Source organism: Thermobia domestica, chromosome 1 (genome assembly GCF_964235325.1).
Source record: "Thermobia domestica chromosome 1, izTheDome1.hap1.1, whole genome shotgun sequence".
Classification (NCBI taxonomy): Eukaryota; Metazoa; Arthropoda; class Insecta; order Zygentoma; family Lepismatidae; genus Thermobia; species Thermobia domestica.
Genome location: NC_137454.1, coordinates 310132309 through 310148695, shown reverse-complemented (window position 1 = coordinate 310148695; position 16387 = coordinate 310132309). Strand labels below are relative to the sequence as shown.

The 16387-nt window shown below is 33.2% G+C and overlaps 1 protein-coding gene across 1 annotated transcript in view; it reads right to left on the bottom strand.

Annotated features, from left to right (window-relative positions):
- Nucleotides 1-16173: 16173 nt before the first annotated feature.
- Nucleotides 16174-16387, bottom strand: part of LOC145680632 (uncharacterized) — a 42037-nt gene continuing 41823 nt past the window's right edge. Inside the window, exon 3 of the mRNA XM_081751326.1 lies at nucleotides 16174-16312. Coding sequence (XP_081607452.1) covers nucleotides 16174-16312 — 139 coding nt within the window. The remainder of the gene's footprint in view (nucleotides 16313-16387) is intronic.

The following is a 16387-nucleotide window of genomic DNA, read 5'->3' as shown; positions in this document are numbered from 1 at the left end:
CTTCTAAACAAAACCATATGGAAGATAAGGTAGTGGATAAAATTCTGTGTTCTGTGCATATTGAGACGTACTTCAGAACGTCTTAAATAAAAGCTCTGATCATTGAGATTGAAAACCTAGAAATGGCCTTTTTGGAATGTACAGTTTGAAACGAAATAAATGAGACCTACCTTCATTTTTTGTGTACATAGGTACTAGATAATAGACAATGTCCCAAAGAAGTTTCGGATTTAAAAATCGCATATTTGATTTTTTGGAAAGTTTTAAACATTGCGAATATTCGAAAATCGTGTATTTTCACCATAAAATATCTCAGAAAGGACAAAAGTGAAAAATCTCAAATTTGCGCAAAATATATGACAGTTGTGCAGTAGAACGTGGGTAAAATTGTATCACTGAGAATTAAGTAATTTTAGAGTTGTAGGGTGTTTTTTCACTGCGGCTTAAGATCATGAAACGCCATGAGGCGTGGATATAAACTTTGTAGCAAAAGTCGAAATAAGATGAGAGTAATGTTAAATTGGTAAATTGTGCACGATTTATGAATTATATCTTGTACAAAAATCTTGTATTTTGTCCTTCCTGAAGAACTTGAAATTGAAAATACTCGATTTTCGAAAATTTGTGATATTAAAAACATCTCCTACATTTTGTTTTTTTGAAATGAATTATGTTAATTGTTGTATGAGAGGAAATGTACCCCAAAATTCAATCATATTGCCATGTATTGTGTTAAAACATCATTTTAAAGGACACATTGATTGAAAATCCCCAGAAATTTATTCCTTTCGGCAATTTTACCTAAGGAAGAGACCACGTAAACATATAGAAGTACTTATTCTAGTCCCATATTGAAATATTATTTTTGTCAGTTTTTTTGTATAGCTACCCAAACTATAATAGTCCTATGTAACTCTGTCAAAACTTAATGATATGTCAAGTTCTCATTTCCAAAGTATAGAAAGGTGCCACTCTTTAACTTAGCATATTGACCGTAGGCCAGGGATTCTTGGTCGTGAGGATAGTGCCCCCATGTTCTCCTGATTCCGCGAAATATAATTTCCCGAAAACTACACTTTGTATACTCATTCACGGTTTACAAGTACATTGGTTGGAATTATAAGCAGAGCTGACTGAGGTTAGGAAGAATTGCATTAAATGATATTGTTTCTATCGACTTTTGTAAGATAGAAGGTAATAGCTCTTCAAGTTCTCTTAGGCTAACTTCCTGCGGGCTACAGTGCAATGGAACATAAGACAAGGAAAATAAGCTAAAATGAACACGTGACAAGAAGGAATCTTGTAAGACGACCAGGTGTTGGATCTCAGAGAAGATGTAGGTTCTCCACAGGCTCTAAAATGACGTACCTTGTTTTATTATAGCTTCTGGTAAGAAGTGTAAAGAAAACAGTAAATTAATATAGAAGTGAATTTCCACCAGTTGTAGGAGTTCCATTGCGTAGCAGCTGCAAGACTTCTGAGAGGAATAGAGATATAATTCTTCTACATTTGGTATTATTAACGTCATCCTTCCCTTCCCAGCTGGAAATAGAAAAAGGACGAAATGCCCCCTAGCCTTCCAATTTCCCCACCTTCACCACTGGGTGAGAAACGAAATCACTATCCTACTATTCTTAACCTTTGTAACAATGATATACATGTAAAGACGACTGGAAATGGTTATGATCTAGTCAGTCTCTACGCTACGATGGAGACACACCTGATCGCTGCTGCATCGATGAGCGTGACGACTATGTAAAGTGCGTAAGGGATTTTATTTTAGATATAGTAGATAGACTTATACCCGCAACCGAGACTTGACATTCTGATTTACTTTAAGCTGAATACCGGATGCTGTAGGCTAAAAGCGCATTGTACTTTAATAAACTTTTGCTTCTCTCACTTGTGATTTAGAATTATCAGAGACTTATGCGTTGTGGTTACAAAGTGCTTTATCACGACGTTTGGAGTAAATACAAACACTATTGTGAAGTAGATCGTTTTATGGATCCAAACGCACGTGTGTTTGTTAAGAATTTGGCCTGATTCTGAGTGATTCTACATCAATTGAAGAGTGATAATTACTTTACGTTTCTGCCACCTATTTTCGATGTAAGTGTTGGGAGTCAGTTACAGATGCTTAATTTTTAGGTGATGCTCAGTTAAGCTTTTGGTTAGCGTGTTGTGTGCAGTTCGTTTTATGGAGTACAAGGGGTAGTTATGGGAATCCTTGAGAGCAGTTCCTTTTTAGGTGATTGGATAAAACACTGCTGGAAGTGAAATAAGTGTACAAGATGATAAAAATTAGTGATATGGTATACAAACAAATGAAGAACGTAACTAGGACTTTTTTGATATTCTAGATAGACTTTTGAGATATAGTTACACCAAGAGAGAATTGAGTTCGTTAATGATGTTTAAAATACGGAAAGATTCCTATTGGTGTTGTCAAATATAATTGTATGGGATAGGTTTGTAGTATAGGTGAAGTTTAAATAAATTTGGAACGAAAGGAATGTTCCAATGTTCTTGGTTGAACATCAGTAGAATAACATTAGTTGCAATAACACGTTTGCAATTTATTATTTGTAAAACGTTTGAGACATTTCCGCGAGTTGTACAAAAATTCAAGATCTATCACTGTGCCAAGTTTGGTGGATATCGGATACTGTTCCACCTACCAACTGCATCACGTTTTTTAGACTAAAGTGTGTAAAGTCAATTAGAAAATAAGTGACAACTTTAGAATGCCCGCTCTAGCTGGTATACTCACTTAGAAATGAGAAATTGCAATGTTTTAATTCTATCGAAATGAGTCAAAACTTCTCTACCTTAAGCTAACCCGTCCAAACAACTACCCTATTTACCCCTTTCTTATTTTACGCAACCCTACTCTTCCATACCTTTTAAACCGGTCCTCCTTGTCGATGCACATCTGGAGCATATATTGAAAAATTCACTTAAAATAAATTAACGTTTTCCTATCCAGTTACATTATCTTCTGATACGTTGTACCATCCATATCAACATTCTTTAAATTATTTAAGAACAACCCACATGTGTTCCTCTGCTCGCACTCAGCCTAAGTAATTTGCAATCGAAATAAATTGCAGTAGTGACCAATTTCTCCTAAATCTGCACTGATAATCTCAAATAGTTTTGTCTGCGTGTCGGATCTACCTTGCTAACAGAAAGCTTGAGAGTATCTTATAGGGCATTTACAATAAGGATACCTGGATAATATTACTATATTGATTTTCGTTATCTTTCTCGTAAATTGTAACAATGAATGATTAATTTCACCCTTATAGCAATGCCTTCTTTTTCCAAATAAGGAAAATGAGTGTGTATTTTGTTCCACAAATTCCTCAATTCGCTAAAATTAACTCAGCAGGTATTTTGCCTACGACCGGAGATATGAGTTTCAATTTCTTTATCTATCTATGTATATATACAGGGAGTTTCAAAACAACACCGACAAGATTTGGGAGATGATTCCTCACACTAAGATAAGACAAAATATATAGACCAACCTGGGTGCACAAATGCTTCTTTCGGATTTATAGGCTGCCGAATCCATAAAAAATAATTGCAATAAGAGAAGTGTTTGGTGGTTTTGTCCCGAACTGTAGTGAATATTATAGTGTAGAAAAATATGTAACGATAGATGAAATGATGGAGTCATTTCATAGGGAGTTTCGTGGTAACAGTTTATGTGCAAAATATCGTTGAAGATATTGTTTGAAAATCTTCTGCATGGCAGACGCAAGAATGTTTTATACCTCTATAATGGAAGTGTATGTTGGAACATAAACACCTGATCCGTCCGTTCAAGATAACACACCACAAGCATAGTAAAGAGGCTGGACAAGCCAATCTTGAATCTGGAAGAAATATTATAATGATAATCAGTACTCTTCATTTAACTTAATAATATTAACCTTTCAGTGGTAACGTTGGGTCTACTAGACCCAAATTATATTGTTGTATCTTTATCTTTAGTTGACAAGAATGTATGAGCTTCGTACTCCATCTACCTTTCAATCTAAAATACTATTTTATGCGGTGGCGATCAGTTCCGTTTAAAGCTTTTTATTGTTCGTTGGTCTGTCTTTTTTCTTAATCTTGGCCAATCAGAACCAACGTTACCACTTACGTTATTACTTATGGAACATTTTGTGTAGTGTTTGCATTTATACTATGTAGATAGATGTAAGAAAAGGAACTCGATGTTTCATCGTCTGAAGAAGTGATGATGATGAAGATTAAGATCCTGAATTCTGTATTTACAGTGACAATGAAACTGATAGTACGCGCAATCCAATGCGGAAGCCTGTGTCAGTGATGAATCTAATTCTAGTCAATATTTTGTGGTTAAAAATAATGAAACAAAATGGAGAAAAGAAGTGAGAAATATAAATGTCCGTTTAGTTTGATAGAAACAAAATAAAATAATTATTTCTCCCTTGCCATTATCAAAAGATAATATGCATTCAAACATTGAGATGGAAATTAAAATTTCTAACCTCTAAAACATAATCGTTTGTTTCAAATGCGTTTCTGCAAAAGCAACCAAGCAACACACTTAACTTAGTCGTTTTGAAGTTTATCTTCACAACAATACCCTTGCAAAGTTCTTCTTGCAATACCACTACAATTATTTGTTTCTATGAAGAGTTTTCATTTTATTTTATATGAATGTGATATTTTCTTTCAGTAATGTGTTGATAATTTGCCTCTTACAATTATTGTGCATCAAGTTATTTAATACATTTAATGTTACGATTACATATGTTGAGAATATTCATTACAGTAACTTATCTTTAACCTTTTCCCCTGGCCGTTTCCGGGTATTTATGACAGTGTTCATAAAATATTTTAACTGAAAGGAAATCAGTCAAAAATGTCAAAACTCCCCTAAAAACATATAACACGGCCCGCCATTGATATGCACCCACATACATTTCTGGATGTTGGCGCCGTTGGTCCGTACCAGCGCTAGTAATATTGTGAGTGGTCGTATACCGCTTGTGTCCAAAATTGCAATGGATACTAGGACTGTTCAAGAAACATGGCTGTTTTTTATAACTGATGCGATTGGTGACATTATTATTACTAACACAAACAAATACATACAGAAAGTAACTGCATTGTATCCAGAACAATGATTAACACATCTGCCAGTGTGCGTGAAATAAAAGCGCTCGTGGGTTTGTTATATATGGCTGGTGTGTTGGATGTTGGAAGTCTGATTGTTGAGAAATTGTGGGAGCAAGTAACTGGAGTGAAGATATGTTGGGCTACAATGTCCTTACAGAGATTTCGTTTCCTTTCTCTTTATTTGCGATTTGATGATGTTGATACAAGTACGAAAGAAAATACTTAGGCAAGATAGCCCCAATTCGTGCAATTATTGAATTATTTGTAAACAATTACTGGAACAATTTTCCAATTGATATGTCACCAACTTTGGATGAGACACTTGTCGGTTTTCCAGGAAGATGTGGATTCCGTATGTATATGTCCAAAAACCCTGCAAAATATGGAACAATTTTTTTTTGTTGATGCAACTTCATACTACACAGCAAATATGCAGACGTATGTGAAGACACAACTAGAAGGTTCGTTTTTTATGTGTCTCAAACCGCGGCCTTGTGTTGTTTGTATTTAATATTGTAAATATTATAATGATTTAAAGCTCAGTTGACATCATGTCAGGCAATAAGATTGTGAGTTTAGCAGGCCGAACGTTATCATTCATGTGATTTTTTTCCCACGTTACCACTGTAGGTTTAATTATCAATAAATCAAAACGTAACTGTTGTCGAAACTATGCACAGAAACAAACGTGAACTTCCATCAGAAATGTTCAACACAATACCACGACTTGCTTCCTCAAGTTTGTTTACGTTCGAGAATAGTTGCATTATAATTTCCTATGTTCCCAAACAGTGCTGATATATAATATTAATAACAAAAATGCATGGGTTCGATAAAATTGATCTAGCTTCAGGAGATTTGACGAAACGATCAGTTGTCACTTTCTACAATGAAACCAAAAGCTCAGTAGATACCGTGACTAGCTTAAAGCACAATGAACAGTTTCAAGAGTTTTCAACAGGTGGTCTCTTTGCTCCGTTTTCACTCATCTAGATATAGGTGCAATAAACACTTAAATCAATGCAGGCAAAAATATGTTACAAAGAGCAATTTTTGAACAATTGGCTTTTGAGCTAACAGTCTCATAAGATTAATCAAACTTCCACATAAGGACTGCATGCTAATTTGAAGATTCGAATTCGGGAATTTCTTCAAAAGGAAATTCAACAGCCTCCTACAATGCCTGCTGTAAATGCAGAGTGAAATATGGAGTTTACCCAGAAGAAAAAGTCGCAAAACACAAACACGATGTGTGAAGTGTTGCGCTGTTATTTGTTGTGAAAATACTGTTACAATTTTCCACACGTGTTGCAATCTCCATGACTTTATTTTACAGTTATCATATTTGGTTTAACTACACTAACAAGTAACATAATGTTTCATTAAGTTTACGTATATTGATTAAATATGTTATTAGTATACCACATAAAACCAAACTTGCAACCTTGAAATAATTGAGTTTCAGTTGCATTATCTGCGGCAATTACTTCTTTGTAAATTCAAAATCCGTATAGCGGTAAATACGTACATTCACATTCGCATGCCTATCAATCGCGTGTAGATAATTATTCACTTCCTGACTTAAGCGTACCAGATTAGCAATTTTACAAAACACTCAAGATATGCACAATTTTGTTCTCTTATTTTGTATTTTTATTTCAGTCTAATAAGTAAGTCAGGAAGTAAGCCCAACTTTACAAACAACAGTAGAATATTCATGCTCCTAACTATATAAGAATATCACTAGATATATCCAGTAACGATTGTTTGTAACTCCATTCATAGACACATATACACATAGATAAGAAACGCACACATATAAAATTATTTGTTATTTATATATAATTAGTTTATGTTTTTATAGTTTTATGATTTATGACCTAGTATATTACATTCATATATGTCACATTTCGTTCATAGTAAATACACATAGATAATAACTTACGCCCAAATAGACAATTAGCAAAGATTTGGATTAGCTAGGACTTCATACCGATCACACCCATCGATAGGTGCTAAAATTCTCCATTTACTGTTTTTTCCAAATTAGATTTTTTCAATTTTGTTAAGCATATACATATGTTAATTCCTTTCAAAAGAAACTCAAATAATGCCGTGAAATACTAATATTATATACATAATACGTCACATAATGAACAACATAAATAGTTTACTTGATACAAGAGACAACTTCCAGTGAATCACAAGTACTGTATTAACACAAGTTTAAACCCTGAAAGATATGTAGGTAAATTGCAAAAAATGTGTAAGCATTACGTTGAAAATATATAATAATAAACCAGTTTTCAAAAAGAGAAACAACATTTGTCACTTCATTGAATATTTTGTCATATTTTACATGCTACTGCCATACAAACTTCCGAATAACTTGTTTATGTATTACTATGCTACTTATTAATTAATTAATATACTCAAACGTCTACTAGAGGGCAAGCAAATTTTTAAAATAAAGAAAGAAGGGTCGTAAGGGTCGTAAGTTGTGTAATGATTATTCTTCTGGCATACGTGTGCATCATTTAAGCAAAATACTCGTACTTGTTTGTATACGTACATATGCTTCAAGTTTTCCTGGATGTTCCCATAGATCTTTTCGTTAAAAGATCAGCTATTCTCAAATGGAAAGTTGTCTGAATTATTTCACACTGAATAGTATTAATGTCTAGACATTGCACAGCATACCGATATATGCAACAACATTTAAGAATCAAACATTATGCACTTATATTTTTCCTATCGTGTTCCTTTCGTGTACACTTTACCGCAAACACAGTGAAATGCTAATATTCTTATTAATAATAATAATTTTAGTACACTAATGTAATTACCACAAGTTTCCACAGAAAGCTAGTTGCTATTGAAAACGTTAAGTTTAGAGGTGAGTTTTCCAATTGTGTTTTTAATTGATACATGCAAATTTGAAATATAAGAAAAGACGTAGTTCTTTGAAGTAGCTAAAATGTACTATACTTTACTATAAACATTTTCTACAAACGCAATTACTATAACTATGAATAAGTACCTCAATTGGTTAGTGCAACACTCCCAACTCACTTGTTAATCTCTCGATCGATGATTAGCAAATTTTGTAATGACGCAAGTAAAATGAGATCCCAGAAGGGAAATTGAAATTTGTAGCGAAGTTATTGAACTGAGCGATTACGTATCGCTTTCAGTCATAATAAAGTAATTAATCTACTCCTAATCACTAAACGTCTCACAGAAATAGTGAGTGTTACAGTTATGTATCTAGCTATCTATAACTATGTGATAGGGTAACAAAATTGGTAAATAATAAAAAAAAACATATGAAATTTCTTGAAGAAACTACATTGGACACTTCACACTAAAACGACAGTAATTGCACAGTTTTGTTTATATGGGGTGTAGTCGTTAATTTATTAACTGTAGCGAATATGTTTTACTTTTTGTGGGACAATAAAAGCACGATATTTGCCACTTGGTATGATATTAAACTAGAAATATATGCAAAATGAGGTTGGTTCATGTGTTTAGTAACAGTTAAACTGTTACACGAGGGGTCAATGTACTGAATATATATAATATTTAAAGAAGAAAATAATATCGATTTTTTAAGACAGGAAATGTAAAGCAGGGGGTATTTTAAAAATTTGAATAATCTAAGTATATGATGGGTACAAAAACAGAAACGTGGAAACAGCAAAATCATGGGAAAACAATACATAATATAATTTGCAAATTTTCAGAAAGTGATTTGTGCGGAAATAAACCGGAATTCGAACTATTGTGTTTAATATTTGCACAGGAAGCAGTACATCACGTAGCTAATTATTTAAAATGTGTAGTGGCTAATACCTGCATTTATTTGCTGTAAATAGTGCTAAAGTATAACACATTATGTTTCTTCATTAAAACATTGTTTTCTTATATTATTAAGTCAGTTCTAATCAATATCTAGTTGATGCTTTTCTCCTTTAATTATGTTCCTGCTCTTTTAAACACACATTCTTGGAAGATGTACAAATTAGTTTTTTCATGCTTTCAAGCAGAATTGAGATTTTCATTTATAAGTATAAATAGCCAAGTTCTAGTAACGGTAATATACCCAGTAGTAAGGGCTTTTGAATTTTATTACTTATTAAGCTGAGCACATTCCAACAGTAAATTCAAAGCTGGAAAAATCGTAGTGAGGAGTACCGAATATTCTAACGTACACAGCACTGCAGTGATAGTGATACTTATTTTGAACGCAAGCCTTAAATGTGCGAACATCTACAGAATACTGTAAGGATTACAGTGATATTTCACTATTGTAAAAACACATAATTGATGTGAGTATTTTCAAGATGCCGCAAATCTGTTAAGAATGATCGTGATCTCGATGGTTACGATCCCACACCCGTCATTGCTTTAGATATTCAGTGCTGGTAGTGCCTGCTACTAGTGATATTCAATGTTTGAATACGTAAAACCTTTATCTCAAGTCTATGTTTATAATTAATGATTTAGTGAAGCAGAATGGTGTAGAATGACTCTGGTAATGATAAAGGTTAATGTGTTATAATAAGATAGGAGTAAGCAAAGCAATAAGTTTAATTTCCTCTCTTTTTAAATTTGTTATCTTATTTAGAAAATAAAAGATCCAGACTAGGTTTTTGTACCATTAGATTTTCTCCTTAAAAATGCTTCTATTGTAAAATAAATACACTCTGTACATTGCTTGTTGTTAGGAGTTTGTACCAACAACTTCTGAATGCAATACTATTTTACTCCAATGATTTCAAAAAAATTACTTTTATTCCAGTGTCTTTACAATGTACATGTAAAAGGAAGTAGGCGATGTTTTAAGTACACACCTATGTCCGTATTATTTCAATTACTACAAAGGAACGTTAAGACGCTGATATTAAACCAACTTAATATCTATTCTTATACTTAAGCCATGTAAAAAACGGTCTCAAAAGGACGAAGTATATTATTTCTACGACAGACACCAGACTGGCTCCCATGAAGAAGCTGAACACCCCTCCAATGGAAACTGGAATAATTGACAAACAAAATACATTAGCTAAATTAGAACATCGTATATAACACAGCACTTGATAATAAATAAAACATTGCACATAAAGGGGAGATAATTATCAATATAGCAAGTCCTACGAAAAAATAGTTTTCAATCCGAAACATTTTTGTGGAACAAATGTCTTTTACCAGTGAACGATATGGGTATATAGTTTAAGAATAAGAACTCAGTGCATTAATATACACGAAATAGTTGCGAAATATTTTGATATTATTTAAAATCTGGTTCAAATATAAATGCTTCATAATCCTATTGCATTTTTGAAAAACTAATGATATTTGGAAATACTGTACCGCTTGTGGTCTGGGGAGAAATTAGTGGAAACACTAGTGTATATTTTTCCTTAATTCAGAGAGTAAACACTATTTATATGTTTCAATATAATTATTCTCCACTTCTACAACTGTTTAACTCACCTACAATATAATTTCTACTGTCAATATGAACATCGTTGTATTTTTCTTGAGTTTACGCAATCGACATACTTCTCTCCTATCGTGATGTTCATAGGCCTTTTATCTTAGTAGAAAGATTAAAGTGAAAACTTTGAATTTAGCACTCGCATACAAAATGCTATTTATGTACCTCTTAAACACCAAGGAGAAAGAGTCAGTGACTGACCCCAGGGCAAATGTTTTATTTTCTAGATACTATTGTCAAATATGATAATAATATTATTGATATAATTATTTAATTACTTTCTATAATTCTATGAATGAACGAATGCATGAATGAAATTCAATACTTAGATGCATTTAATTTTCAAAGTTTTTCAATCGTATATATTAATTCCAAGGAACATTTTGTTTTAGCCTTTTTCTGTGGCAAATGAATGAATGACTTTTCAATGAAAAACACTGTTGCCAGTTATATAATGTACTTCCACCTTATGCTTATAATTATTACTTGTGTTCTACCTTCAAAAGAAAAATAAAACTAATTGATATTGTTGTTTGAAATATTTACGACATAAAATGAAGAATATGTCTATGTATTTTAGTGCATTTTATTGTATTATCTTTTTAGTATAGTGGTAGTACGAAATTAGTGTAGTAGTGGTACTAAATTTGTAGTACTACTACCACTACTAGTACTAGTAACAATAGTACTATAATAGTCCTATACTAGTACTATAGTCTCTATAGTACTAATATTTTTGTGCGTTTGTGTAATTTGTAACGAAATGTAAATACTCGTTTTTTACTATACTCTAGCATATCACACAACATAGATCTATTTCATGTAACATACTACTAAACCCAGCTACTCATAAATAGGTATTCTATTATATTTTGAATAACCTTAAATTGTACCCTTAGACCTTAAATGTCAGAAAATTTGTTATTGATATTTTAAAAGATAGCGGAGAAATTCAGGGAAATGTGCAGTAGGGTCAGTCCTTGAACCCCCATTGTTATGCGAGTATTAACGTCCTACGTTAATGACCGTTAGGATAAGGGAGATGATGGTTAAAACAAATTAATGATAATGGAAGAATTGGTGGAATGAGAAAGTAAGGGAAACGAGAGTGCTCCAAGAAAACCCATGAGTACGATGTCCCACCATAAACAAACTTGGCTGGGTCTCGAACCAGAGCACCCACGAACCAGAAGTAAACACTCTACCAATGAGCCACTGTACAGCAGTAGAAAGAACATAATTTCACGGAATCATATTTAAGGAATACATGGGATGTAAAATATAATTCACTCCCAATTACTCGTCGGAAATTGGATAGTGTTAACACAGAGTCATTTTAATTTTGAGCAAGAAAATGTGTACCGTTGAAAATGAGTGACGCAGCTTTTCCGAGTGTTCTAGTAGAATAGTGTTGTTGAAAGACATTACGATAGTAGACTACAAATGCTGACTCCTGTGACGTACACAACAACCATGAATTACCCTCGGAATATCTCATGCCAAAATGTACATAACAATCATTTTGCACTTTTCTAAGAACATACTATCTTCGGCAACAGAGAACAATCATGCATTGATATATTAAACTTAAGACAAATCGTGATTCAAACAAAAAATCTTGGGTTTGTTCACAAAATGTCTCTTTATTAATCATAGAAGCGCATCAAATCATATGGAACTTTACAGACTTAACAGATACCAGTTTTTTTTAAACACGCTTGGAATTGTTCCACGAGTGAAATTACTTGGCATTTTACCGACCTACGAGGAGTGTAAACTGTGAAAAATGAAGTGTTATGTCACATACCTGATAGTGAAAAATGAGAGAGAATGAAGACAAATTCCTACCTGGAGGTTCTAATACTCTTCAATTGAAACAATATTCGCAGCACAAAGAAACACTTAAAGAAATGACGAAATAGGTGGAGTTTGTTTGCATGGAACGTCAGACTACACTATTATTTAAGCTACGCGATTGATGGACGCATAATTCAATATACCGATAATAATTGATATGTATCACATAACAAGTGGTGAAAGGAAATTATATCTAAAGAAAAGTGTTGCCCCATTTCCGATGACAGTGTATTTGTGAATAAATAGTGTAGCTTCATAAGATGCGTCTTCTGTAAGTGGTAAGTGTTGAATTGCTTCTTGTGAATAACATACCAGACAATAACGAGACCAATACTAATATTAGATACAATGGTTTAGTACTCGTCTAAAGTATTTCCTCCATAATAATTAATGATTTTCTCGCAAAGAATTTGCAATCCAGACACAAGAGAAATGGGTGTTACATCAATTTTAGTGATAAATTAATATATTGGAATAATGTTAGCCTATTTTGCAAATTGGGGAAGAAAATCCGTAAAAAATAATGCATATTTAATAACAAATCCAATGTGTGAGAAATTAATATCTGTATTGCGAAGGAAGATTGTATAAATATTGTCAGGTCTAAGAGTACGGTGGTCAGGAAGACCTGGCAAGAAAGCCGTGTCTTCAGGGGGTGTAGTGAAAATTGGGATACGAATATACTGCTTCAAGAGCAGGAAGAGGGCTGTTTATAGTGCTAGAAATTTCTCTGAAAGTGATCATGAATTGATTCAGCTTTGTGTTCACCTGTAATAGTACTACCAGCATAGTTGACGTTCTTGGCTATACCAGTTTTATTTTTCCTTGAATTAGTGTAAGACCCGAATCTGTTGGATCTCCTTAGAAAACGAGGTTGCATTGTTGGGGACCTAATTATTGCATTTTGTCTAAGTTGGCATATCCACGACTTTGCGGGAAACTATTGTAAGTAAACTAGTTTGGATCTTGTTTCCAGAGTGACTACGCGAGCTTCTTGTTTTAAAGAGCATCTCCAATATCAACATCCAAACAGCGAGGAAATTTAGATGTGTTTTATGTGATTTTTGGGAATCAATGTCTTCGACAACAGCTACAATGATATCAGTAATTGCGCTCTTAGCATTATCTATGGTACCATTTTCCAACAAACACCATACAAAAAGATCCAAGGCACGACAACACATAGAGCCCTCTTCCATAGTATAATAACATGTTCGTAGAACTATAATTAATTTTAGAAGTTCGTATGTTGGGACAAAATGTTTATAACCATTGAATCATGGTCAGCAGAAAAATCATCATACGTGGAAATGATCATCATGGAGATTATATACACGAGATGAAATGAGATACGTGGAAAAAACTTCGTACATAATAGTGTCAATCTCATTTAAAGAGAACATAATGAAATCCAGGTTACTATTCCTGCGCATGTTGAATGTATTATATTGACGTAGGCACAGGCCATGAATAAATGTATCTGGAAACAATTATTATTTCCACACTTACCAAGTCCCATATCAGGTGATATCCAATGAATGGGCAAAGTTACCCTATTAATACATCCCCTCAAGGAATGGCTGCTAATACCGAGTCTCTGCAAGCTTCCAAGATGGTTAAGAGTGCGTTTTTGTGTGACCTATAGTAAAAACCAAGGAACACTTTCTAACCTTTAGTAACATTAGTTTTAACCCACATAATTTCCGAATTTCTTGTTATGGCGTGACGTACTTTACTGGTTCGTTTATTATTTACACAAATCTTAACACCACTACCATGGGAGGATTCACGAGGTTTCCTGTGTATTTTGAAATCAGGTGAAAATAGAAGTTCTTCATCTTGTACAAAAGCGTTCAAACACGTTTCAGTGAAAACTAAGCAGTCATAGTGTAGTAATTCAGTTTTGTGAATTTCAGTTCTTTAACGTATTCTTTACGCTCCTTATATATTGATGATAAACAAAAAAATTCAAACACACATACATTAATACTGTCATCTAATGGATCATGGTTAAGCTGATTGTTACCTATGAGAAGGACCAAAAGTAATTAATGAAAATCCATAGCAGTACGCGAGGCAGGATCCTTTCGTCTCCAAGATGGCCATGCACTAGTTAACATGTGAAAAGAGAGCATCAAAGAATAACTTCTGTGACCCAGTTCCAGTGAAACTGAGCTCTATATATTTTCAATCTGATACCATGTCAATTTCACAGCAAAACCACAGGAAGACCAGCACATAACATTAGACACCACTCTAGTTTAAACAGCAATACCAAGTTACACATAATAAGAGAAATTTCCATCATCGTAATCAAAAATAAAACGAAGACATAAAGACTAAAATCTAAAAGGAAATTGACAATTATGACAAGAGGAAATATTTTCTAACGGGTGTTGTCGACGTAACGCAAAATTTCCGAAAATAAATGCGCCAGTATTCCAATAGTAATATGCAGGGTCTTACTCAAAACCAAGATTGGTAGATCTATAACTTCCAATTGCAAAGGAGGGTAGGGTCGAAAGTGGAATCTGCCCTTCAGACGCTGAATATATATGAAAGCATTCTCTATATATACTACAATATTTGATGCAGAAGGGTAAAAATTGAAACAGATAGATTATTCTATAGATTTCTACAGATTCCAGTTTTTTCTATAGAAGTACTACTGTAAATAAAAGTTATTTTTACTCTACTGAATCCAAATAAAGAGACTACTTCTAGTTATCTATTACCTTGTTTCTTCATAGCGATGTGTGTACAAAGTAAATGTGTATTGCCCGTTAATTTTAAATAGAGCAATAAAAATATTTTAACCTAATGAAGTACGTTTTATTAGTGATGAAGTCATTATTGTGGCTGATAGTGAGAATACTAGAGCTCAAGATTTTTTTCAGATTTACAAAAATCTTATGAAATGCTGGAAGAAGTGACTTGTTTTAAGGAAGGAATTACACGAAGAAATATAGAAAATGTTTCAGGTCTGTATGACATTTTTTTGGTTATATTAGAAAATTGTCTAATATACTAATATAATTGCTAAAACGTACGTATAACAAAAAATCTGTACGTCAAGAATAGCAGAGAAATTAAAATTAAAACCAACTAGTGAGATTTGAACCAAATTCAAAAGCATTATATCTTCAAAAATAGACTATTTAACACGTAATGCTGTCGAAACAACTGCGGAACATTCCTAAAGTTGTATAGATGGACAACGAACTCCTTAACAACCCATCTTTGCTTTACGATCATTTTCTTTTTTAGATCGAAAATCGAGTGTTCTTTCTTTAACCAAGATTTCTCAATTTACCAAGGTGCTATTTTGTTCTAATAGTACCATTATATTAATAAACAAAAGAGGAACAGTCTATTTCAAGAAGTATTCTGTGATCTGGTGGTGTTGATTTGTGTAAATTACATTCCCTCCTATTACTCCGAATGCGTTGTTTGATAAACAAACAATTTTCATGGACTCAGAAGGTATACGTGTTTTAGAGAAGGGTATATATTTTCCATCCCGAAATGTTCGAGAAAATGCAACAGTATTAAAATTTAACTAAGTAGAAACTTCAAACAGATAAGTTAAACAACTAGATGACATAATTTAGATCTATACTGTTAGACACAGTAACGAAGAACATAGAAAATAATTAACACAAATATAAACATGGAATTTTACCAATAATTTCCATCATTCCTCTGACTACTCTCATGCGCCTTCGTGTTTTTCCAAGTATAATTCTGCCCCTGATAAGGCTGTAATTTCCTACACCCACATCTTCCTTGTCACTTAAGAAAAAAGACAAAATAAAAGACTAATTAGACACTTACTATTAACCTTGCGTTTCTGTATTATTAAGAAGC